Here is a 25,648-nt window from a genome sequence, read left to right on the forward strand (position 1 = left end):
AAGCAAGTTGTCTGGTGTCCTGAATTTGGAACACAGCAAGTGATCTTTACTGAAGGTTACATTCTGTCATTGTCACCCTTTAAGGAGGCCTTGCCACCAGCGCAGGGGAGGTGAAGTCTAAGGGAAGGTAATTTTCTCAATGCCTGCCAATTAGTTTTACCGTGGAGATTTTAACTTTTTTGAAAAAAACTTTTTTTAAGTTTTTTTTAAAAAAAAGCTTTCAAAACTCCGCGTGATCTTTTTCATCGTTTTCAGATAACTAAAAGTTAACCGCCTTCCCCTTCCTTCCCCTCTCCCAATCCTGAAATGTTCGCGAATTCAGAGTTCTTAGACAATGGCTAATGTCCCCCTTCCCACTGATGAGGGGAATTTGCATTTCAGGAACCAGAGCTTCCAAGGGCGCCAAATAGAAGGGCTCAAAGGGAATCAGCAGACGCTGGTTACTCTGGGCGGGGAAATCAGGTGATTTAGAGGAGGGGTTTGGCGAGGCTGGGGTCGGGCTTTAAACGCGGGAGGACTAATTAATAGGAGATTAACTGGAGAGGGGCGGCGCCTGCGTCCGGCCCGCGCGGCGACAGTCCCTGCAGTGCGCGCGACCCGGCGGCGGGACAGGCTTGCTGCTTCCTCCTCCTCGGCCTCACCGTGCGTACTGGGAGGGGAGAGGGGGACGGCATGCAGAGGGTGGCGGGCAGGGAGGGCTAGGGGTGGGTGGCAGATGGAAGACTTGGGGGGATCTCTGCCAGCCCGAAAGTCCTTGGCTCCACTTAGCCGCTAAACCTTAGCTTTTCAATCGATCGATCGCTTTTGAAAGGGAATTGTGTTTCTGTCCCCGTGTGAGTAAGTTTATCCATTTCTCAAACTCCAAGACTGAAACGAGAGAATAAGTCTTTTCATGCTTGAGTGATGATTTCCAAACTTTTCCTTTTCAAGCCAAAGTAGCCTCTTTGAAAGGGTCCCTTGAACTCTGGGGAAGGAGGAAAACGCACGTGCAAGTTGTAGTAATGGAGGAAATGCCTGTAGTTTAAGCGACTGCTGTTCTCCCCGAGAGTGCAAAAGCCTGCGGTGTCTCAGTTTTCATGGGCATAATGACCTTTATGCGTATTGTAAGGCAGGATTTACTCTTCTGAGCTCACTTTGATAGAAGAAACATCAGCAAGTTTTAAAGTAATACTAAATAATAATACTAATAATAATGTTAGCTATCGAAACAGGAGGATGTGGGTTAGATGATAATAGTTTTGTGTGATATTATAGCCAGTGACAGGAGAGCTAAGGGTGAACCCGCTGGGAGGGTTCTCACCTGTGCCCCACTTCCCCAGTCTGGAGGAGGAAGCCATGTGGAAAGAGAAAAGGAGAAGAGAGCTCTTTTTTCGGGAATTAAAGTCTCATATATTGCTCTAGCTGGCCTGGGACAGAGGAGAGAGGAGTGCATGTAAGTCTTCTAGTCTCTCTGCTTCTCTTGAAATGTGGCAGTCTGAGCTCCGCGTTTGTATTCCCCTATTTCCTCTCCCTGATTTCTTTCCCAGTGAGTGCTCAGTGGGTGCCCAGCAAGCATTGCTGTATGACACCCCGGTCTCTCAGTGAGCAATCGTTAAAGCCCAGTTTTCTTGGGGTCCCAGCCTGCTGTGAATCCCAGTCTACACCTACCTTTTGCATATGCTCTCCTTGGCCTTAAGATAGTAGTGGACTTTGTTGTCTTCCTCTGTTTCCAAAATAAGAGGGCTGTGTGTGCTGATTATCTTTGGTAATTTAAAAAAAAAAAGGCAAATCAGGCCAAATTTGGATATTACTCCCTGTGGCAGACAAGTAAAATCTTTCTACGGGTTTGTTTTAGAGTGGTGTGTATTAATCCCTGAGATTGGAAAAGGAGGTCAGCACAGTTTCCTGAGAAAGGCCTTATACCCCACCACTCCCCCAAGAGGCACCAGCATTTCACCCCCAGCCCCTGGGCTCTGAACCCCGCTTTGCATGAGACCGCATAGCGGGCTGAGTCTGCAGCCACCACAATGCCTTCGGGAAATGCTAGAATTAATTTAGAGTTCCAGATTAAAGTAACCAGCAACATGGCCACCGAATGATCTTTTTTCTTTATTTCATGTGTAGTGTTTGTTAGTTTTAGAAGGTACAAAATTGCCGAGTCATGGCCCTGGGGATATGTGCCCAGATTTTTTGTGTGTTTCACAATATTGATGTAGAAAGTTCTCATCCTAAGAAGAGAACTTTGCTCATTTTGGCCGAAAGCCTATAAAGGGAAAGGGAGGTCCCCAACTGAGAAGTGAAGATTCTTCTCTGATAGATAGTACCGGGGTTTTGGGGGAGGGGTACAAAACAGGAATGAGATTTGACAAGGAAAGGCCTCCAGAAGACCAGAGCTGTTGCGAATTCTTAGCCTTGATGGTGGAGTTAAACACTTGAGAAAACTAAGTTGCAGTCTTGGTCTCTCCACTGTGAATGTGGCTCATATTACTCACTACCTTTCTGGGCCTCGATTTCCTTATATACGAAAGGGAGAAAAAGATGTTATTGGCTCTACCTTGGGGTTTTTCAGGTCAAGCGAGATAAAATATGCAAAAGCTTTTTGAAAATTCTAAAATCCTCAGTGCCTAGAACAGCGCCAAAGTCGAGCATTTTTATTGACCAAACACGCAGCATTTAACGGGTCCCAACGCTTTTTTTTTTTTCGTGAGGCGGAGTCTCAAAAAAAAAAAAACAAAAAACAAAAAAGGTTTAAACATTCCAAATGCCAGATATGTCCCATAAACTATACATTTTATATATATATATTCCCCATGCATCTGTATCTCTATTTATTATTATTATTATTACTACTTTTTTTTTTTTTTTTGAGACAGAGTCTTGCTCTGTTGCCCAGGCTGGAGTGCAGTGGCACAATCTCGGCTCACTGCAAGCTCTGCCTCCTGGGTTCATGCCATTCTCCTGCCTCAGCCTCCCAAGTAGCTGGGACTACAGGCGCCCACCACCAAGCCCGGCTAATTTTTTGTATTTTTAGTAGAGACGGGGTCTCACCGTGTTAGCCAGGATGATCTCGATCTCCTGACCTCGTGATCTGCCCGCCTTGGCCTCCCAAAGTGCTGGGATTACAGGCATGAGCCACTGCGCCTGGCCCCCACTTTTTTAACTTTACTCAGTTACGACTCACAAGAATCCGGTGAAATAGGAGTTCTTATTCACCTCCCTTTCCAGGTAAAGTGAAGAGGTCCCAGAGAAGTTAAGTCACAGTTATTAAGTGGCAGGGTCGAGATCCACCCAAATGCCAATCTAGGTCCAGAGTTTTGAATACTTGACACTCTACTACATGTCTTCTTATGAGGAAGTCACCTCCACATTAGGGGACAGAGCTCTGATCTCTGGTAAGAGAGGTCGAGATATTTATTACCATGCTGGCCAATGAATGGAGAATACAATGAGCAAACAAACCACTGTGCAAACATGATTCATCATTGTAAATATTTTCTATAATTCATAACCAAATTAGTGTTTTTCCCTGCTTACTTTTCTTAGATTATTTCTCCTTCATTCCTTGAATCCTCAAACCACTTGACATCTCATCCTGTTATTTATTATTATGCTGGACCACTCTTCTCTCTTCTGACAACCTTTCCTGGTAAAAGGCTTTCAGTAATTTTGTTTTGACTGCAGAGCCAACCATGATAACGGCTCCAGTTTTGTGCAGCAAACTCATGGCAATTTATTGATAAATCAGCTTTGGGGGAAAAAAAAGTTTACACCAGCATTGCCTTAATCCATGCCATAAACAACTACTATTTCTTAATGTTCTTACCTTTACTGCTCATTACCTGGCTCTCGGGTACTGTGAAGTGGAAGATGTTACCCTGGAGAGGTGGTTCATTGACTCAACAGGTGTGTGTCAGAGGCTTGGTGCTGGCCTGTCTCCCAAAACCACAGACTTTAGGAGTTAAGCCACTTTCTTCATGATTGAGAAACTCTGTGTAAAGTGCGCTGTGTGTTGTCCATTTTTAAAGAAAAGGCCTCCCATTGCCCTTTTTCCCAGCCACTGACTTCTTTATGTACTTTCCTACCAACAGCCCTGGGAGGCCGCCATTTTTTTCTCTACTCTTTCAATACCAATTTCACTGAGGGGGGAAAGAAAAGTTCTCTGGACTTTTGTTGCATCAATAAATAAATTTCATTCTGGGAACATGTGTAGAGGCCTACAGAGGATGTTTTAGTTTTAAAATTATTGTTAAGTAGCAAGTTTCTATTTGATAAACTTACCTTAATTTTAAAAAACTTCACATGCTTGCTGTATTTCTTCGGATCTCTGTACAGAGGCCTGGGACTTAAGGATCCTTTATTAAGCTAATTACCTACACTCTGAAAGTCAGTGCAGTTTATTCATGACTTTCACCCCTTCAATACTAGAACAAAAGCAGACACATTAAATGTTACTGAAAATATTATCTTGCACTGAGAGCTCATCTAACATACTGTGCTTTCAAGACTAGAGACTTGTGGAGGTTGATTAATTTGCTATCTAGGGGATTTTTTGAAAACCTTGCACATGTAGTTTCTGTTTGCCTAAATCCAAGCCATACATTTTTAGTCTAAGAAAACAGAAATAGGGGGGCCGGGCATGGTGGCTCATGCCTGTAATCCCAGCACTTTGGGAGGCTGAGGCAGGCAGATCACCTGAGGTCAGGAGTTCAAGACCAGCCTGACAAATATAGTGAAACCCGTCTCTACTAAAAATACAAAAGTTAGCCAGGTGTGGTGGTGGGCATCTGTAATCCCAGCTACTTGGGAGGATGAGGCAGGAGAATGGCTTGAACCCAGAAGGCAGAGGTTGCGGTGAGCCAAGATTGCACCACTGCGCTCCAGCCTGGGCGACAGAGTGAGACTCCATCTCAAGAAAAGAAAAGAAAACACAAATAGGGGTTACTTATGTAGCTTTGATTTCTTTATCTGCAAAATGGAATGATAATACCTACCTCACCACATAACTGGAAAAAGAAAGAAGATGACAGATATAAGGGGTGCCTACTTGTGCCAGCCACAGAGTAGGCATTCACTTAATGCCAATTGAATTAGAATTAAGCAGAATTAAAGAGTCGAGAGCAGAATTAATCAAGTCTCTTGAAAGAGAGGGTATAGTGTAGTAAGTGTATGGGGTGTTCGTGTCCCAGCTTGGCGGCTTAACAACTCGAATTTCCTTTTTCTTCTTTTGAAATGGGTATAGTTATGACAATTGTAATAGATTAACAAGGGTGATGAAAGTGTACCTAATGTAGATAGTATAGCTGAACACATAGCAAACTCTAATAAAGCTAAATATATGTATATGGTTTTTAATCACATTCACCAGCAACACAAACATGGCTATATGACCAATAATGATACATATAAATGTATAGATTCCTGGTAAGATGGATAGAAAGATTGCATCTGATAGATGTCAGGCTAATAAGGACACATTGCAGAGGTTGAACTTTAAAGGCGGGAATGGACATCATCTAGAAGAGATAGTACTATATGCTAAGCATATATCCTGCTAAGCAGGATAAATAGCATCTAAGCTTGGGTCTGAGAAAAGATGTGTGTTTCTGTGGAAGAGAGAGAAGTAGATAGCAGGGTTGATGAAAGAACAAGAGGAGGTTACAAAGAATAACGTCAGAGGACTGGAAATTTACATTTTAAACTTTACCCTAAATTCCTACCTGTGTTGACTTCAGTATCACCAGTGTGTCTTGGCTTTCCTCTTCAGCACATTCCCAATTATACTTCCAACTCCAGACACAGCTACATTCCTCTACTCAACAGCTTTTAGTTGAATGTAACTTTGGAATGTGAAATGACTCGAGGATCACGAAAAGCTAATTCTCCTTCCCTATTACACTGATGAAAGTACCATAAATGGTAATTCCTCACCTTGCCTTTGCAAGCCTGTTTTTTTTTGATGTTTCCATTATCCTTCTTCTCCTTCTTCACTTGTCTTGGAACTGATGATGACGGTGATCATGATGATAATCATGATGAGGATATCATAAACTTTATTGAGGGTTTTTCTTGGGCCAGTCCATATTTTATCTCAATTACATTGAACAACAACCCATTAAGTTAGAAACTATTACTATTTCGATTGATTATTTATTTATTTATTTATTTATTTATTTATTTTTGAGACGGAGTCTTGCTCTGTCGCCCAGACTGGAGTGCAGTGACGTGATCTCGGCTCACTGCAAGCTCCACCTCCTGGGTTCATGCCATTCTCCTGCCTCAGCCTCCCGAGTAGCTGGGTCTACAGGCACCCGCCACCATGCCTGCCTAATTTTTTGTATTATTAGTGGAGATGGGGTTTCACCGTGTTAGGATGGTCTTGATCTCCTGACCTCATGATCCACCCACCTCAGCCTCCCAAAGTGTTGGGATTACAGGCATGAACCACAGCCCCAGGCCTACTATTTTGATTTTTGAGAATGAAGATATTTAGTCTCAGAGACTGAATCCCTCAAGCAAGGTTAATAGCTTAATGGTGGGACTGGAATTCAAATCCTGAAGTCTACAGTTTTGAATACTACTAAAATGACAACAAGTTGTAAGTTGGATTTCCAAAGCAGGATATATAAGAACTGAGGCTTTCCTAAGTTCAGTACTGCTACTAGATACATAGTTTGACGTTTCCAAAGAGATCAGTCTATGACCTCTGGTCTTTTGCTTTCAGCCTACTTACAATTAATGCAAGTATGTGATGTTAGTCTATGTTTAGGGCATTTTTGCTATTTATTTCTGCCTATACTGCACCCTTTTTTTCAAGTAGTACTTGTTTGATGTCTTCAAACTTAATAATATAGAACTGGATAAAATATAACATTGTTTACTTTTTTTTTTTTTTTTTTTTGAGACAGAGTCTCTCTCTGTCGTCTAGACTGGAGTGCAGTGGCCTTATCTTGGCTCAGTGCAACCTCTGCCTCCTGAATTTAAGCAATTCTTCTGCCTCAGTCTCCCAAGTAGCTGGGATTACAGGCACACGCCACTGCGTCTGGCTAATTTTTGTATTTTTAGTAGAGATAGAGTTTCACCATATTGGCCAGGCTGGTCTCAAACTCTCGACCTCAAATGATCCACCTACCTCGGCCTCCCAAAGTGCTGGGATTACAGGTATAAGCCACTGCATTCAGCCCCTATTTACTTTGATATTTTAGAAACTAAACGATCATTTCTTCTGCAAATAGTCCAAGATATTTTTAAGAACAGTATAGTTAATGCTGCAATATAAGAACATCAAATGATCTTCCAGTTATTTTGGGTATTTATGTCTGCTTTTTCTCATTTTATTTAAGTCTTTTTCAGAGTCCAGAACAAAATTGAAAAAATGGTTGACCTCACCCAGATAATGGACGATGAAGTATTCATGGCTTTTGCCTCCTATGCAACAATTATTCTTTCAAAAATGATGCTTATGAGTGCTACAACTGCATTCTATAGAATGACAAGAAAGGTAAGAAATTTGGAGGTATTATTTTCTTACTTTTAGGAGTTGGAATTCTGGAGAGCAGTTTTCTTAATTTCCTTTTTTTATTTTTGGTAAAGCCCAATATCACACTGTTTTATGCTGTAAGTGAAGTATGCAATCGTTTGGCACAGATGGATCTGATGTATTTATGGAACAGTCGCTTTCTCCTAGAAACTAGTAAATGGTTTTTTCATAATGACTTTTACCTTTTGTCATTATGGTAAGGCAGATGAGATATTCTGGAATATCAAAGTTTTCACATTTTGGAATTAATTTTGCCAATGTGGGTTTAGAAAACAATCATTTTCCAGACAGTTAACTGGAATTTTCAGCGCTAGCACAGGTCAAGGGTATAATTTTGGTAAAAAAAAGAAGAAAGAAAAAGAAGAAAAAGGCTGAGAATTAAAGTTTTTACTTTCAAAGTGAGCCTCATATGATATGAACTTTTTGAATTTTGTGTACTTCTGACTTTTTGAGTGGATACTATTTCTACCCAGCATTATAAGAATGATTTTTTTTTTTTAAAGTGCAGATGTGGGGAAGGTGGTAGACAGATTCTGAAGCATATATTCTGTATTCAACCAGGGTTTATGCCTGCTTGAAGCGCGTAGAGCAAGGCTCCCTTTGCAAAGTTAAAATATTTTCACTGGTGTAGTCCCTGTGCCCATTCAGCAACTTCTTCCTGGAGACCATCTGTTTCTCTCTTAGGACCTGTCCTGAGTTTTGTCCTCTAGAGCCTTTATTTTATTCAGAGGTCACAGTCTTCCCTAAGGTGTTTCCTTGTTACTATCTTTTTTTGTTTGTTTGTTTGTTTGTTTGTTTTTTTAGACAGAGTCTCACTCTGTTGCCCAGGCTGGAGTGCAGTGGCAGGATCTCGGCTTACTGCAACCTCTGCCTCCCGCGTTCAAGTGATTCTCATGCCTCAGCCTCCCGAGTAGCTGAGATTATAGGCACGCACCACCAGGCCAGTTAATTTTTGTATTTTTAGTAGAGATGAGGTCTCGCCATGTTGGCCAGGCGGGTCTGAAACTCCTGATCTCAGGTGATCTGCCCACCTCGGCCTCCCAAAGTGCTAGGATTATAGGCGTGGGCCTGGCCTACTACTTTGCGGTATAATGGAAGAATGTTTGCATTTTAATGGAGGGCACATACCCACATGGTGAAGTCTATCACTCGATGATGTGTTGCAGCATCAGGCAACAAAGTGGCTGTCTGCTTCCAGGTCCACACTGACTCCTAGGAACGGAATGTCATCAAGGAAATGTACCCTGTCTCATAAGAAAAGATGAAGGGAATTCACATTTGTAGAGTGCTGGGAGCCACAATGCTTTTTATGTGTACTTGGTCATGGGGTCATTTTACACAATTGTTAGCATTGTGAGGTGAAACGAGGATTCGTCTTTCCATTATATAGAAGGGGAACTTAGAGGTTAAGTAGCTGTCTGAGTCCCTTTGGGCTGCTCTTACGAAATGCCATAGACTGGGTGGCTTAAGCAACAAACATTTGTCTCACAGTTCTGGAGTCTGGTGAGTCCAAAATCAAGATGCCAGCAGATCTGGTGTTCAGTAAGGGCCCAGTTCCTGACTTGCAGATGGCCATCTTTTCATTTTATCCTCACACTGGCAGAGCAGAGAGAGAGAGAGAAGGAAGCAAACTCTCTCCTTCCTCTTCTTGTAAAGACTTTAATCCCATTCATAAGGACTCTACTCTCTTGACCTAATTACCTCCCAAAGGCCTCATATCCGAGATACTATCACATTGAACAGTAGACTTTAACATACAAATCTGGGGGGGCCACAAACATTCAGTCCTTAGCAATAGCTTACCCAAGGTTACCTACAAATAAAGAGTGAAACTGAGATTCAAACTGAAATTGCATGAAATCCAATCTCATGCTCTTTCCATTGTAATACATTTATTTCTATATTCAACATATATTTATTGTACATCTAGTGTGTGCCAGGCAGTTATTTAGGGGAGCACTATGATGAACAAGACAGACAGGCCTGACCTTAAGAACCTTATCTGGAATACTTATTCCAGATAAAGATGTTGAGGAAAACTGATGAGCAGTATCCCAGCCCTGTGCATCAGTTCTCAACATCTTTATCTCTAATATAATGTTCACATCCTATTAAGAAAAAATAGAAAACATATGAGATTAATTTTGTAGTTTGTGTTTTTCTCTGCCATAAATTATTAAATAGTGGCTCATGCTTAAATATTTTTTAAATGCAGATTTCAACTTTCAAGGGATGGGGAAGCTATTTCAAAGAGCATAATAATTGCAGGAAGAAATACATGAATGTGTACTTCTTATTCCCAGGAATGCAATTCAGCTTCTCAAATTTCATTATACAGTATTCTTCAACCCACAGTTTTATCTGCTTTAGAAAAAGAAAAGAGGTACACATGTTCTGACAAAATACAAGACACCTTTCCCATCCCTTACTCTTTTATGCTTCTTGCTGGTTCTCTAAAACCTTTGGCAGGTAAACATATTACTTTCAGATGAGCCAATCACTTGGAAATGTTAATACACTTGAGGGAAGGTATGTCAACATCACTGTGAAAAAGATACCAGTGAACCATAGTAATGGTCAGTGATGACTTAGAATTATGCCTTTCCCCATATTTACTTCCTTTTCACTGTTTTGATTCACTGGTTTTTTTTCGAGTTCTTATTTATGGTTCTCTTTTTACAACTTTGCATTGTTAATAAAAATTCAGTTTTAACTATAGATGCCTTCTTCTCCTCTTGTGTTTGATTTATTGCTCCAAATGGGCCAACCTGGATGTCTATATTTCTTCCACTAAAATGCAAATAACTTACTAGGTAGAATATCCCCATGTTATTTGCTGGTTTGTTTTCTTTTGTTTTGAGACGGGGTCTTGCTCTGTCACCCAGACTAGATTGTAGTGGTGCAATCACAGCTCACTGCAGCCTCAACCTCTCAGGTTCAAGTGATCCTCCCACTACAACCTCCTGAGTAGCTAGGACTGCAGGCATGTGGCTCACTACCTTGCCCAGCTATTTAAAACAAATTTTTGTAGATACAGGGGCTCCCTATGTTGCCCAGGCTGGTCTTGAATTCTTGGGCTCAAGCAATCCTGCCTCAGCCTCACAAAGTGCTGGAATTACAGGTGTGAGCTATTGCTCCTGGCCAGTATTTGAAATAAGTTTCTTTTTCTTGGTATTTGGAATAGGTTTTTGCCAATCCAGAAGACTGTGTAACATTTGGCAAAGGAGAAAATGCCAAGAAGTATCTTCGAACAGATGACAGAGTAGAACGTGTACGCAGGTAAACCAGTGTCTCTTGAAATTACTTACTTTATGAAACAATTTTGGCAAGGAGCTCAGTGAAGATGCCTCAGGGTCTTGGAGACTGAACAAAAAAAGTGAGGCCTCTTACCTACTCCACATGACAATTACAGAAAACTGGACATCTGAAAGTCTCCAAGTATCATTGCAATTGTGTGTATTGCCAATTTTGCAATACTGTACTTTTATCTGTACTTTCTTGGAGTTAATGACATTGCTTTATATAGGGATGTATCAAAAGTAATGGCAGGGAGGAGGTAAAATGGGAACAGTAGATTCTTACAGTTTTATCATCTCCATAGGAGAGACTATCAACTCATGTAAAAGGTTGAAGAATTAGGTATTTTTGTGTAAGATTCAAAATAAGAATGTTGACAGTCTGGAGGAGTAGGAACCTCTTTCTCTCTGTCCCTCTCCCCACTGCCATCTCTTTTTAGATATTATGTTTTAATGTACTGGGAATTCAATGAACAATGAAGAGCAATAAGCCAAGATACTATTGGGGTATGATTGTTCCTATCACCCAGGTAGTGAGCATAGTACCCGTTAGTTTTTCAACCTTTGTCTCCCCTTCTCTGCCCCCTCTAATAGTCCCCAATATCTATTGTTGCTATCTTTGTGTTTATGTCCCCAATGTTTAGCTCCCACTTATAAGTGAGAACTTGTGGTATTTGTTTTTCTTTTCCTGTGTTAATTTATTTAGGGTAATTGCCTACAGCTGCATCCATGTTGCTGCAAAGGACATGATTTCATTCTCTCTTTTTTTTTTGAGATGGAGTCTCATTCTGTCACCTAGGCTGGAGTACAATTGCATGATCTCGGCTCACTGCAACCTTCTTCTCCTGGGTTTAAACCATTCTCCTGCCTCAGCCTCCCTGAGTAGCTGGGACTACAGGCATGTACCACCATGCCCAGCTAACTTTTTGTAGTTTTAGTAGAGGCTGGGTTTCACCATGCTGGCCAGGCTGGTCTTGAACTCCTGACCTCAGGTGATCCACCCACCTTGGCCTCCCAAAGTGCTGGGATTACAGGTGTGAGCCACTGCGCCTGACCCAGTTTCATTTATTTATTTATTTATTTTACAGCTTTGTAGTATTCCATGGCGTATGCTACCACATTATCTTTATCCAATTTATATTGATGGACACCTAGGTTGCATTATCCCTTTTGTGATTCTCTGTGAAAATCTGAAGCCCCTCCCAAGTTCTCAGCAGATTCCCCTACGGCATATCATCTCCAGGTTAACTCTGGATCTGGATTCCCACGTCTATGCATGTTTCCATATTCTGCAGTTGGTTATGCTGGATGTTAATCCAGCCCTTTAGTCAGTTCCTTTCACAAATTAACTAAAAAAAAATGTGGCTAAAAATAGACTTGAGTAAGTGGAAGTGCAGAGGCATTTACACTGTGGCAACACAAACATTTCAAGTTGTTTGTTATTTCTCTGTCTGACAATGACCTTCAGCATCCTCTCTTGGGGAATATGCCCGTAGCTGTACCTCCTTCACTCAAGCAACGCCCAGTGTTACACCCTGTTTGAGGCTCTCCTCTAGCCCCACAGACTCTTCAACCTTTCAGCACTAAAATTAAAAGTACCTTCTTGCTCATGCAAAACCATTCTACCCCCAAGCTATTCATCAAGCAAGAATGTTTCTCTTCTAAGAAAAAGTCTGTGCAGATACTTAGCACAAAATTTCACCTTCTGTCTCACTTAGTTATATGCTTGTTCATTCAGCAGCCCTGCTGTGTAAATCAGTGAGTCTTGAAAATGGGTTGTGTCAAGAATACAGATATAAAATAGTTTCGGGACAAGGAATCACTGTGGACATTTCAAACAATAGCAGAACAATATCAAAGGAAAAATTATGTGTTAGATGAAAAAAAATAAAATTAAAAAAAGTGAATGAAGCTTGAAGTTTTCAAAACCAGCGAGGAGATATGAAACCGTTTAAAGCCTTGTCTGGTCCTTTATGCACTTCCCCTTTTAGAGCAGGCAGCCGCCTGCATGATGCTAGTCATGGCCCTGTATTTATAAAATTGCCCAGAACTAGAAAGTGATCAGAAGCAATTAGACCCTCAGTAGCACTAGTAAGATTGAAATGAAAATCCAAATAAGTCTCCTGTGTGAAAGCGTAACAAAAGATATTTTACTTGGGGATTTTAGATTCCTACCTACTATTCTTTCCGACCTTCCACCCTTACTCCCTGCCCATGGGATTGTACTTTTAGAGGAGAACGACGTTATCTAAATTGATCTGCTAGTCAGGTTGCAAATAAATGTGAGGAAGAACAATTGACCCCAGTTCTGAAAAGGTTCCGCGTCCTGGAGGAGGTGCAGCGACTGTGTGCACAGCGCCCCCTCGTGATGAGACACTGGCTTTTTAGCGTAGTAAAAGAAGAGCGTCTCCAACAGAGTAGAGTTTCCAGTTGCAAAATGCTTTTTGAGATAGTACCTGTTTCATCGAAAAAGTGCCTAATAAGACACTTTTGGAGATATTTTTCAGAGAGAGTGTTTCCAGAATCTTCCTTTTCGATTTTTAAGCTAGACTTTTTTTTTCCACCTCTCTCATTACTTCAGTAATTGTAAAGCTGTTACGATTAGCGTATTTGGCAGGGACAGAATGGGGCTATAAATGCAGTGAAAAGTATGCTTTACCGTGTGCAACAATAGAGAAAATTAATACATACACATATGGAACAATTCATTAAAAACTTAAAGTAATATGTGTTGAAATACCAAGATAGGTGACTTAAAGTTCTGGACAGGCAGAAACCGTGATGGTTAGAAAGCACTTGACATATTTATTTATTTCATACTCTCTTACGTTGTCTAGGAAGCATTCAAGACCATATACATTCGACACAAAAAGATAAAAAGAAAGTTGAAAGGCAGACAGACCAGCTGGTGAAATACAGGGAGTCATGTGAAAGACAAAATAAACGCTTGAGGTTGGTATTTAGGGACAGGAGAGACATTTAGAATATATTCCCTTTAAAGGTAGAGAATACCCCTTCATGGAGAGTGTTGCATGGAGTCTAAGTGACACTTGCTGCGGACTCTGTCAGGAGACTGGAACGTAGGCTAGGGGTTGAACTGGATGATGTCCCTCGTGGCCCCAGTGTTTGAACACACATATAAGGAGAGATTATTGTGTATGTATCACTGTCATTTCTTCTACTGGGATGCTATCAAAGAGCTTTAAGACTGAGTTCCTGACCTTCAGGGGTTTATAATGTCCCCCCCCCAGTAAGACCCACATGCATGTAGAAATGGGAGAATGATATGAAGCCATGTTCCATTAGTTCCAAGGAATATTTCATAAAGGAAGATCTTGAAGAGTATTAGGATTTGAAAGGAGGAAGAGGAGAGAAGAAGTCTCGTCAATTTGGGAAAATTCCTTTGTGAGAATGTGAACACATGGCTGTGTGCTGAGGGTGAAGAGCTTTGGCTGAGATGAGGGTGTCAGGAAAAGCCTGCTGTGCAGCTCTTTTTGTAGTTGTTCACAGCCTGACAATCCCCAGATGCATGTAGCAACGTCTGTCCGGGTCAGGCCGATGCTGGGATCCAAGTAATTCTGATCTGAGAGTAGGGGGCGCGGCTGTGGCCTCAAGAGCACGGAGATGGTGGGAAGGTCCGTCACAGAGCAAATGCGTGCCAGGGAATGTCTGTCCAAAGGAAAAAGAAAAATGGGAAAATGTAATCATGGGGGAGAAGGGTAATAGACCCAGGTAGAAAGTGGTCTCTTAGGAAGACCGATGTTCACCTGGTGATAGATTTTGGCAGTTGTCCGTAAATGGCGCTAACATGAAGGAAGCTGCGGCTCCAGGAAGAAGTCTGTCATTGGAGCAGAGGGGAGGGTTGGGACGGAAGGGTGATCTGATCGTGCACTCCGGCACGTGCTCGCAGGGAGAGCTGGGGAACCGTATGCCTGGAACAGAGTCTCAAAAGAAGTACAAAATACAGCATAAATTGGCAAAAGTATGAGGGACTGTGGAAAACAGGTCTTACTAGCATAATGAGGAGTGTCATCTTTGAGAACATTTTGATGAAAGAGAAAGAGAGCTCAAAAGGGAGAATAAGATAAAGAGAAAGAGGCTAGAAAAACACGCAGGAGCTAGAAAGGTAAAGGAACCCCTGCCCCTGACCTTTCATCCCGCTACCCTCATGGTCCGCTTACTGTCCTTGACTTTCTTCTCCGCTTTAACATTCCATTCCATGTGTCAATTGCTTAACACAGGCGTAGAAGTGGACATTGTTTTCCAGAGAGTCTCCTTTTTATGGTTTCTTCCTCAACCTTACAATTTCTGTCCTTTTGGCATGTTGTGAAGGAGAACACTAACGTGCCTAAGATTGGAGGTGAGGATGTCTCTGCAGGAGAAATCAGAGGACAAAAACAAATACTCTTGGTGTCATTGACAAAGTGGGCCCTTCTTTAATAGAAAATGGTAATCCTGTCTTTTCTTTCCCATCTCATTCTCAGTAGTACTTGCATTGCTCCATGAAAGACAGGGCACAGGAACACTCACACCTTCCTCTCTTTGCTTTTATTCTGTATTGAAGCCTTTTCAAATCATTACTTATCTGGGCAGCTGCTGTCTTCTTCATGTCTCTATGTAGTCATCGTCTTTGTGAGGCAAGCTTAGAGATAATCTAGGGAAAACAGGAGACAGGAAAGGAGAGGAGGAGAGTGATGATCATTGAGCAGGCAATATGTAATATATGTTTATGCTATAGAAGAGAGTAACGTAAAGCAGAAATAGTTTTCATTCTGGAATACATATCAGTAGCTGACAAACTCTATCAAACTCTCCATTTCTATCCTAGATTCTAAAGCAATTTCTAATTCTGTAGACTTAAGGGACACAACATTTTAAAATTAAGTATTTTCAAAAATGTTGCTGGGCATGGTGGCTTGCACCTGTAAACTCAGTGTTTTGGGAGGCTGAGGCTGGAGGACTGCTTGAGACCAGGTGTTCAAGACCAGACTGGGCAACATAGCAAGATCCCATCTCTAAAAAGAAAATTTAAAAATTAAGCCAGGCATGGTGGTGAGGCCTGTAGTCTCAGCTACTCATGAGGATGAGACTCAGGAGTTTGAGGCTGCAGTGAGCTGTGACTGTGCCACCACACTTCAGCTTGAGCAACAGAGCAAGACCTCATTTCTAAAAACAACAACAGCAACAACACCAATAATAATAAAAATATCAAGTCAATAGTAGAAGTGTTTTGTATTCGGTCTTAGCCAGAGAAACCCAAGATGCCATGGCTTGGAGCAAAACTGTGGCTAAAACATGCTTTTTGTTTTCTTCTAGTTCTGTTATAAAGAAAACATTTAGGAAATTCTCTCTCTCTTTCTCTCTTTAACCTGTCCCACTTTTTGTGTGTTCTTTGTAGTTTTGCACCATCATTCTTAACAAATTTATTTGTCATTTGGAAGATAAGTTAGCCAAAATTTTACTATATTTGAAAGGCTACTTATGTATTCTGTTATTTAGATATAAGAGCATGAGATTCTTGATATTAAATTGGTAAATTAATTATTGGCAACCTAGTGGTTTGGGTTGGCAAGGATTCTCTCAATGATCATTTGGGAGAGTAGCAGAAGCAAAGGAGGAGTCTTAAGAAACATCAACACCAAAAAGGTTTTCTTCCTTTGGGAAAAAGAATTTTTATAAAAAGATTCTTGAATTGCTAATTGTTATGAACCTCATAGGAAAAAAGTATCTTGTATTTACAAAAATGAAATGAGTTCTATTAGATAGATGTTGTTTTGATATTCTAGGAACTACAAAATGCCTGCTGTGATATTTAAAGATACACTAAAAGTAAAAAGAAACAAAAATAATGAGAGATTCTAAATAAAAGTCAAGTGGGTAAGGAAACAAGATAATTTGAGAGAGAAAAATAAATCTTACTTTGAAATTTAAGGATCCATGAGTACTCAGATTTAGTTTTTAGAAGAGAGAGAAGAAAGGATACATATCTACTATTTTGTAATTAGTGTCTTCAACAGTTATCTTTTTCCACAGAGCCCACCTGAATGACCTTGAAAATATTGTTCCATTTCTTGGAATTGGCCTCCTGTATTCCCTGAGTGGTCCCGACCTCTCTACAGCCGTCCTGCACTTCAGACTCTTTGTCGGAGCACGGATCTACCACACCATTTCATATTTGACACCCCTTCCCCAGCCAAATAGAGCTTTGAGTTTTTTTATTGGATATGGAGTTACTCTTTCCATGGCTTACAGGTTGCTGAAAAATAAATTGTACCTGTAAAGAGAATCATCCAACTCATCATCCAGTTGGTTTTTTAAGAATTCTCTACTTCCAATTTATAATGAATACTTTCTTAGGTTTTAGGTAGGAGAGGAACAGAGGAATTACGAACTGGGGTAAACCCGTTTTGAATATTAGCATTGCCAGTATCCTCTATTCTTGTTTTTACATTTGGATTAGAAATTTAGCATAATAATTCTTCAGTCTTTTGTCTGATTTTTAAAGTACTTTCTTATAAATTTGGATCATGTTATGATTTGTTATTATGCAGCACTTCACTTCTGAATCTGTAAAATAATTGTGTGTATGAGAAACCTATATTTCAATACTGCTGAAACGGACATGAAATAAAGAATTTAAAGAATGATTTTGTTTGGTTTTATTTTTCCCAGTATTTTGTTTTCAAAAGTTTCAAACCTAGGGTAAAGTTGAAAAATAGTACAAAGAACCTCTCTATACCCTTCGCTTAGACTCACCAGTTGTTAACATTTTGCATATTTGCTTTTCTTCTCTCTCTGTTTTCTTTTTCTCTGAAACATCTGAGAGTAAGTGGCAGATATCATGGCACGTCACTCTTTAATACTTCAGCACGTTTTTCTTATGAACAAGGCATTCTCCAAATAACCACAGTACCATTCTTACACCCAAGACATTTAGTATTAATATAATAGTATTTCATATACATAGTCTTTATTCCAATTTTTCCAATTTCCTCAGCAATATTCTTTATAACTGCTTTATTTTTGATCCAGGAATCCAAGACCAAACATTGCCTTCTGTTATCATTTCTGTTTGGCTTTCACTTAAATCAGAGAATTCTTTCACTTACTTTTGCTTTTGTCTAACCTTGGCATTTTTTGAAGAGTACAAACAAGTTGTTTTACAGAATGACCCTTAATCTGGATTTGTTTTATCTAGGATTTTCTCATTCTTAGATTCAGATTAACCATTTTTGGTGGTGTGTCCTTCACATTATAAAACGTCAACAGGCATATGATATCAGTTTGCCCTGTTATTGGTGATATTAAATTTAATAAATTTAGTAAGGTAGTGTCAACCAAATCTGTCCATTTTAAAGGGATCCTTTTATTTTTATAATCATATGTGGGGTCATAACTTGAGACTGTATGCATATCCTGTCCCCCTACAAATTTTCACTTAATAGGTTTAGCACCCAGATATGTTGTTTGGTTTCTACATATAAATATGTAGCACATAAATCACACAAATTTAGATTTTTTTTGGTCTTACATGGAATGTGTACTTAAGTCTCTATAGTAAAGGGTGAGCTTTTAAAATATCAGTTTTTTTCTTATATGTGCCATCCACCTAATTTATATTAGTTTTTGATTTTCATATCTTTTGATTCATTTTAATTTTAAATATGTATTTCTTAAACAGTACTTTGAATGGCATTTGTGAATTGTTCATTTAGATGTGCCATTCAAGAGAAAAGTCACTGCATTGTATTTTAGGTTTCATAGTTTGAGCAACTCTGAAGTCCATAAACAAAACCTATTACACAATTGACTATGTAGAATTCCATACAAGTTTCTTTTTACTACTTTTCCTAATGTTAAAAAGCAGCTTTGCATACTGTGGATCTTGGCCTTAGGAACTCTTTGTGGTGTAATTAATAGAAAAGACCATGAGCTCAGGAGGGAAAAGTCTGAAACCCATGAGTTGGCTCTGCCTGCATGAACACACGCGCGCACACACACACACACACACACACACACCCTGCTCTCTGGATTTGGGCAACTGGCTTACACTGTCTGATCTGCAGTTTCTCAAGCTTTACAAGATTCTTTAAGGTCATATGCTTTTCTGTATGTGAAGCCTTTGAAAAAAGTATATTTTAAGCCATTAAGTGTTTCCCATGTGTAAATTACTTCAGTAATCTCTCAATCATAAAGATTCAGATAACTGAGTTCCTCCTAGTTTTGGATCAGATCTTTGTTGAACTATTATCACGTCTTCCATTGTTTTCTCAAATTTTCTTCTCACTTGGTAATGCTTCTCTGAGCAGAAGCAGAACGGATGGTGATTATCATAGCAGTTATCCATTTAGCTATTAATATTTGATATTCATTAGTAGACAATTTCTAGGGGAAAAGGACATTTAAATTTTATATTCTCAGAGGTATAGGAACTAGGTATATGAGCAGAACACACTTAACTAAAAGTGAAAAAGTTTAGGGATTACCCAGTTTAGTTTCTAAATTTAAGTATAAGTTGTAAAAACAATTTAGAATAGTTTCTAACTATACTTTTACTCACAAGAGAAGCTTTAGATACAGGGGGATTTATTAGTGAAACTGCTTTTGTGAAGGAGGATGGATGAAGGGGAAAGCTATTTACTAGTCTGGTCTCTCCTGCATCAAGGATTCCCCACCTGACTGTAAGACGGAATTGGCTCTAGAGTGAAGTCTGTGCGCTAAGTGACTTTAACTTCTGATGGGACACAGGTGGAATCGTACAGCTTGCCTTAACACTATTCCTGTGAGGAATAGGATGGGTTTGTTTTCATGTTTCTGCTACTTAATTTGAAAACAAAGATTGTGGTTATCTTTGTATCTGCATGCAGATCTGTGTACACATACACACACACCCCCATCACCAGTACTAACCATTATGAATGCTTAGTAATTGGATAACATTGTTACTTTTTGAAACACCACCATCTCCCTTCATTCAGGCCTCATTCTGTCCTCACCTATCCCAAGCCAACTCTATCACAAGCAGTTCAAGATCCACTGAAACTGGAAGATATTTATCTGTATTTCTTAGAGAGTCATCATCTAGGGCAATGATGGGAGTTTTGGGGGCAGGGTTCAGTGACTCTCAAATGAAACTGGAGTGAGGTAGATTTTACCAGAATTACTGTAGCAAGGGCAAACGTTATGTTTATATAGATATTGAATCTGTATTATATTGGACAAAACTTTATATTTTTATATAATACTACATGACGTAGAATCTTCTTAATAGGTGGGAACATCGGTAAGATGCACTGTCTTGGGCATGTTGATGGAAGGGGTAGGTCATGAGATTTTTATGTACATCGAAAGCCTCTGTGGTTTAAACAAGGCTGAGAGATCCTTGTTGGATTAATGTCAGGTAGACGAGTCCTTCTGTTTTGAAGACTGAGAAACTGACTCTTTGAGGGCACAGGAGTTCTTTGGCCCAGAGAGGCAGATGCAGAAGAACCTAAATATAAATGAGACTGGAGTGGAAATGAGAATGGCAGGAAATGCATGGAAACAGACTGTCCCATGGCCTGGTTGTCCGAATCCCAGAGAGTAGTAGCTTCTCTTGCTATGGTCAAGCTGCCCTGGAAGCTAAGTCATAAGAGAGGCTTCTGTTGGTTCTCTCTACGGGATCACTGCTAAAGATCCCAGAGTCACTCCACGTCCCAGTGTTCTGCACATTGCCGTATGTTGGCTTGTGTGGCGAAACAGCATGTTTGTGAGTGTGGGTTTAAACCAAACAGAGTTAGAGGAATCAGATATTAAATGGCATACAACTAAGATAATCTGACACATCCATTATTCACTTCAAGATGGAGATAATATGTCCTCAGTGAAACGAAAAACCTCACACAGTCTGTCGGCCACAGCACCCCACATTCAATTCATCTTTACACTTGGAATGACTCTGCAATTGGGACTGGCAAGGCCAAGTCTGATGACACAGGACCCTCACTACTGTGGGTGCTTGGATAGGTATACTCAATGCTTATCTTTGTATTTTTTTTTCCTGTTTCTTGGGCTATCCAATCACTCTTCTGACTGATACAGTCTCTCTTTCACTGTATTAAAACCCAAAGAGGCTACTTCTTGGATCTTACCAATCCTGAAGTGACTTGGCATGTCTATGCTGAGTTTAGCTGGGAGGTTAACGATCAAAAGGTAATTGTACAATCTCAGATCCCTAGTTATTAGGGAGACCTCTCAAAACCCCTAAGCACTTCTGACTACTACCTTCCCGATCTAAGAAGCAATGATTCTAAGGCCCGAAGTTTTGCTAGGCAGCGAGGAGAAGGGCATGGAGTTTCTCACAACCAAAGTGTTAAATTTTAATGCAATAAGGCCCAGTCCTAGGGAATCCTGATGGGTTCTGTCAACTATTCACCTGAGAGCTCTACTTTATAAATAAAGAAACCAAAAAGAAAGTTTCCTGAGTTGCATAGTTGCATCACACTGATTCTTCATAGAGGCAGATGGTGAGAAGTGAGGCAATTTGCCTTGGGAGTCTTTACAATCCATTTAGAAACAGCGGCACAAAAATACTATGATCATCTCCCCCCTGCCAGCCTGAAATGTCAGCCCTGTGGGAAGCTGATAGGTGTTCCTGCCATCAGCCAAAGCGGCACCTCTACATTCATACCTTTCAGGGTACTTTATTCACTGTATATTCTATGTAAACTGTTGAATTTGACAAGGAGGAGTTGTCGAAGGCAGACTACTGGGAAGGGGCCGTGTTGGGTTGAATTTGGCACCAATCTCTCATACTTGACAGCTCATGTACACGATTGTGGATGAGCTATAGGACCTATGAGCCTCCTCAGTCAGCAAGCGCAGGCCCTAAGTCACATTTAATTCAGAAAACCCTGACAGCCCTGCATAAAATGTGAGCCGTAAAATGGAGAGATAGGAGCTGTGTGCAAGAGTAGACCATTTAAGTCATTTCCTTTTACTGAAGTTTTGGAAAACATGAACCAGGACAATATAGACTCTGATATACCATGAAGATATCTGTATTAGTAAGTTCAAGAAAATAATCCAAATAATCCAAACTTGAAGCCAGACATAATTTTTAATGACCCAATACTAAGAGGGACATCAGTGGAGAGTTAGAGGCTGCCTAAAGTTTTTAGTCTTTCAGCCTAAGTCATTCATATCTGTACCTATATCTTTATAGAAGCAAAACCGCCCAAATTAAAGAGAATAGTGAAGGACTGAAGCAGTGTGGTATAGTGAATAGATACTGGATTTGAAAAACATCTATATTTGAGTCTTGAGTCTTGAGGCTTTCTGGCTGCCTAAGATAATGACTGAGGCTTTATGCCCCATCCTTAATTCTAAAGTGGCAAAATTAATACTTTACCTACTGTATTAATAGCCACAATAATTCTGCATGATAAATCATCCTATGACTCAGTGGCTTTGCTAATGATTCTGCAGGGTTGAGCTGATCTTGACTGGGTTTGCTCATGTGTCTGCTGTAAGTTACGGGTTAGCCAGGTGGTCCTGCTGGATGTGTGTCTGGGTTCTCTAAGGAATCTGGAACTTGGCTGAAACTTAGCTGATTCAGAAAGACCTCAACTAGGGTTACTTGGGCAACTCAATTCTATCCCATGTGTCTTATCCTCTCGTACAGTGCTCAGAAAATTATGGACGGTGGACTAAATCCAGCCCACGGGCTGTTTTTATAAATAATGTTTTATTGGAACACAGCAGTACTTACTTATTTTTATATTTCCTGCAACTGCTTTTGTGTCACAATGGCAGAGTGGCATAGTTGAATTGTTGCCTTGGAGACCACATGACTCACAAAACCAAATATATTTACTCTTTGGTGTTTTACAGAATGTTTTCTGATTCTTGCTCTAGTAGGTTAGCCTGACTGTGCTGTCATGGCATAGGAGCAAGAGAGGAAATGGAACTGTGTAAGTCTCTTTTCAAGACTCTGCAATCATTACATCCACCTACATGCCCTTGGCCAGAGAAAGTCACAGGATTGGCCTCAGAATTATAGTGCTGGGAAATGGACCCAACCCCCTCAGGGAGATGAACTGCAAAGTCACCACAGGGGCATGGATGCACAGAGGGATGAAGATTTAGGCCATTTATACAACCAATCTATTGCACTTGTCCACTTTGTGCTACTAGTATGAGTTTCAATTCAGACACATGTAAAAGCATTTTATAAACTTTATGACATTATGCAATTAAAACAGCGTTTATTCTAATGTGTCATAATTTCACCAGATTAGTGGTAATCTGTGATATGCTCAGTATGAGAGCAATAGTTACAAACTAAGTAAAAAACACAATACAGGGTGTGTGAACTTGGCCTTCTCCCTCTCATTTGCAATGTGCTGCCTTAGGAAGACAGATGGGACAAGGAACAAATATTTGGACAGCCTTATTGCCTCTATAACCAAGTTGGTTCCCAAACTGTGCCCAGTCTGTTCTCTTGAAATTATAATATGCACCCTGCTCCCAACCAAGTGTTTCATCAAATTTAATCAGTTTCTGATTATTGGCATATTAAATGTAGACCAGAGAATATTGCTGGCCCAAACGTCAAATTTTTGTGTTAGTGTTTGCTGAAATAATTGTATATTATCTTCTATGGGTTGCATTAATCATGAAAATAAAGCTGTGCTAAGTTCTTGTTTGAGCTACCCAATTTATAACTTGATAGCACAAGGAATATAATTTACTTTTTCTTTGTAACTCATCTTTCACGACAACATAGTTAGAGACTGGATCCTAGAATTGATTCTAATAATAGTTTTTGCCACTGACACACATGAGAAACCCAGGCAAGTCACCTACTTATGCTCTATTCATTTCTTCACATTTAAAACGAATACATTGAATTAGAACAATTTTTGAAATATTCCATGACTCTAAAAATTCTGTTTACTCTGGAAGCAGGTGTTGGTCTACTCTTTCTCCAGTGATAAAATATGAATATCAAGATGTGGAAATAATTATAGCAGAAAGGTTATAGCCTCCATTAATGAGGTCAAGCTCAATTTGAGTTAAATAGCATTTTGTGGGTTTAGTGTCTCAGAATAATAATCTTTAATTTTCTCTGAATCACTGATGTGATGTCACCAACACGAAATGATTGTTACTTTTCAGAAAAATTCAATAAATGCATTGAATTATCTCCATTTAATAATTTTCTTGTATTAATTCTTCTTCAGACATTGAACATACTATCACTTGAATAGACTAGTAACTTGTACTAGTAGTTGATGGTGGGACAAATAGAATGCTCGGAAGTAAATAAAACAGGGTTTCTTGGTCTAATCATCATTCTGGGTTCCCAGAATCTTGACTCTATAAATTAGTTAGGTTCCACCTAGTCCAAATGTCTACACGTAAAATAAAAGAAAAATGTTTAATCATTTCTTCATAAAGAAATATGTATTGAGACCCTCATATGTGCCCAGCACTATTGTAGATGCTTGATACACAACAAAGACCAGAGAAAAAGTTTGCATTCCAAAGGACATTCTTTAACCTAGGGCTTGTAAAGAAAGAAAGATGGTGAAATAACTGAACTAATACTATATCAGAAGTCAGTCAGCTATGGTCTATGGGCCAAATCTGACCTGCCACCTTTTTTTTTGTATGGCCCACAAGCTAACAGTGGTCAACAGTTTTTACTAATGAACATTTGCAATCAATTTGATGACTAGAAACACTAACCTTGAACTCCAATTAAGCAAAATGTTAATCCCCTGAATAAAAATTCCATTTTTCTCATTAGTGGATCTTTGTTACAAAAAAAGGGTACTTCATCATTATTGTTATCTTTTGAATTTCTTCAGTTAAAAAATATGGAAATTTGTTTTCTCTCCTGTTTTGTAAGTGCCTACGTAATATATACTTGATTTTTGCCTCTTAGCTTGCAAAGTCTAAAATATTTACTCTGACATAAAAATGGAAACATAGATCAATGGGACAGAGTAGAGAACCCAGAAATAAATCCATGAATTTACAGTCAACTCATTTTCAACAAAGGTACCAAGAACATACATTAGGGAAAGAACAGTCTCTTCAATAAATGCTATTGGGAAAATTGGATCTCTACGTGCAGAAAAAGGAAACTAGACCTCTATCTCTTGCCATATACAAAAATCAAATCAAAATGGATTAAAAGCTTAAATCTAAGACCTGAGACTATGAAATTATAAGAAGAAAACATTGAAGAAACACTCCAGGATTTTGGTCTGGCAAAGATTTCTTAACTAAAGCCTCAAAAACATAGTCAACCAAAGCAGAAATGGACAAATGGTATCACATCAGGTTAAAGACCTTCTGCACAGCAAAGGAAACAATCAGCAAAGTAAAGGGACAGCCTACAAAATGGGAGAAAATATTTACAAATATCCATATGATAGGAGATTAATAATAAAAACATATAAGAAGCTCAAATAACTCAATAGCCAAAAGCCAAGTAATCCGCTTAAAAATAGGTAAAAGATCTGAATAGACGTTCTCAAAAGAATACCTACAAACGGCCAACTAGTATATGAAGAAACACTCAACATCATTAATCATCAGGAAAATACAAATCAAAAAAACAATGAGGTATCGTCTCACTCCATTTAAAATGGCTTTTACCCAAGACAGAGAGTAACAGATTCTAGTGAGAATGTGGCAAGAGGGGAGCCCTCTTACACTGTTGGTGGGAATGTAAATTAGTACAGCCACTGTGGAAAACAGTATGAAGATTTCTCAAAGAACTGAAAATAGAATTACCATATGATCCAGCAATCTCACTGCTGGGTGTATATTCAAAAGAACGGAA

General features: G+C 39.6%; 1 protein-coding gene across 4 annotated transcripts; it reads left to right on the forward strand.

The window, feature by feature from the left end:
* Positions 1-478: 478 nt before the first annotated feature.
* MGST1 (microsomal glutathione S-transferase 1) lies at positions 479-24,002 on the forward strand. Of its 4 annotated transcripts, XM_073020518.1 has the most exons (5): positions 532-642; positions 5,744-5,895; positions 7,320-7,477; positions 10,701-10,795; positions 16,846-17,459. In XM_073020518.1, the coding sequence occupies exons 3-5, from the start codon at positions 7,352-7,354 to the stop codon at positions 17,090-17,092; spliced, it is 468 nt and encodes a 155-aa protein (XP_072876619.1). In that variant the 5' UTR covers positions 532-642; positions 5,744-5,895; positions 7,320-7,351; the 3' UTR covers positions 17,093-17,459. The 4 variants fall into 4 exon arrangements, with proteins under 4 accessions (XP_007965967.1, XP_072876621.1, XP_072876619.1 ...); XM_007967776.3 differs by lacking the exon at positions 5,744-5,895 and having other exon boundaries at positions 479-642; XM_073020520.1 differs by lacking the exons at positions 5,744-5,895; positions 16,846-17,459 and adding an exon at positions 20,260-24,002 and having other exon boundaries at positions 518-642; positions 7,330-7,477.
* Positions 24,003-25,648: the final 1,646 nt, after the last annotated feature.

The sequence above is a fragment of the Chlorocebus sabaeus genome, chromosome 11 (genome assembly GCF_047675955.1).
Source record: "Chlorocebus sabaeus isolate Y175 chromosome 11, mChlSab1.0.hap1, whole genome shotgun sequence".
Lineage (NCBI taxonomy): Eukaryota > Metazoa > Chordata > Mammalia > Primates > Cercopithecidae > Chlorocebus > Chlorocebus sabaeus.

Excerpts from the sequence above, each read along its gene's own strand:
- MGST1 (XM_007967776.3), top strand. The coding sequence starts at position 7,352 with ATGGTTGACCTCACCCAGATAATGGACGATGAAGTATTCATGGCTTTT. Across the intron at positions 7,478-10,700 it reads TCTATAGAATGACAAGAAAG|GTTTTTGCCAATCCAGAAGA; the intron begins GTAAGAAATTTG and ends TATTTGGAATAG. Across the intron at positions 10,796-16,845 it reads AGAGTAGAACGTGTACGCAG|AGCCCACCTGAATGACCTTG; the intron begins GTAAACCAGTGT and ends CTTTTTCCACAG.